The following is a 307-nucleotide window of genomic DNA, read 5'->3' as shown; positions in this document are numbered from 1 at the left end:
GTTTGCACATATATATTCCCTGAATCCTAATGCCATCTACCTCTCCCTTTGAACAGATGTGGATGGAAGTCAGCGGCAGCAGGAGAAAGATGGAGGCCCACCCAGGCTATTACAAAAGTTTGCTCGAAGGAAGCTTAGACGAGGAAGTGGTAGAGTCCATTAAAATTGACGTCCCGCGCACCTTCCCCGATAATATTTATTTCCGAGATTACAATGAGGGGAAACTGACAGATTTATACAATGTGCTCGTTGCTTTTGCTCACCACAATAAGAAGATTGGGTACTGCCAAGTAAGTGTTAAGCAAGT

The 307-nt window shown here is 44.3% G+C and overlaps 1 protein-coding gene across 1 annotated transcript in view; it reads left to right on the top strand.

Annotated features, from left to right (window-relative positions):
* The window catches only part of LOC119594708 (growth hormone-regulated TBC protein 1-A-like), a 5279-nt gene that overhangs the window by 1940 nt on the left and 3032 nt on the right, over window positions 1-307 (top strand). The window contains exon 3 of the mRNA XM_037943766.1: window positions 57-290. Coding sequence (XP_037799694.1) covers window positions 57-290 — 234 coding nt within the window. The remainder of the gene's footprint in view (window positions 1-56; window positions 291-307) is intronic.

This window comes from Penaeus monodon, chromosome 34 (assembly GCF_015228065.2).
Source record: "Penaeus monodon isolate SGIC_2016 chromosome 34, NSTDA_Pmon_1, whole genome shotgun sequence".
Lineage (NCBI taxonomy): Eukaryota > Metazoa > Arthropoda > Malacostraca > Decapoda > Penaeidae > Penaeus > Penaeus monodon.
This window is presented reverse-complemented; position numbering and strand designations above follow the sequence as displayed.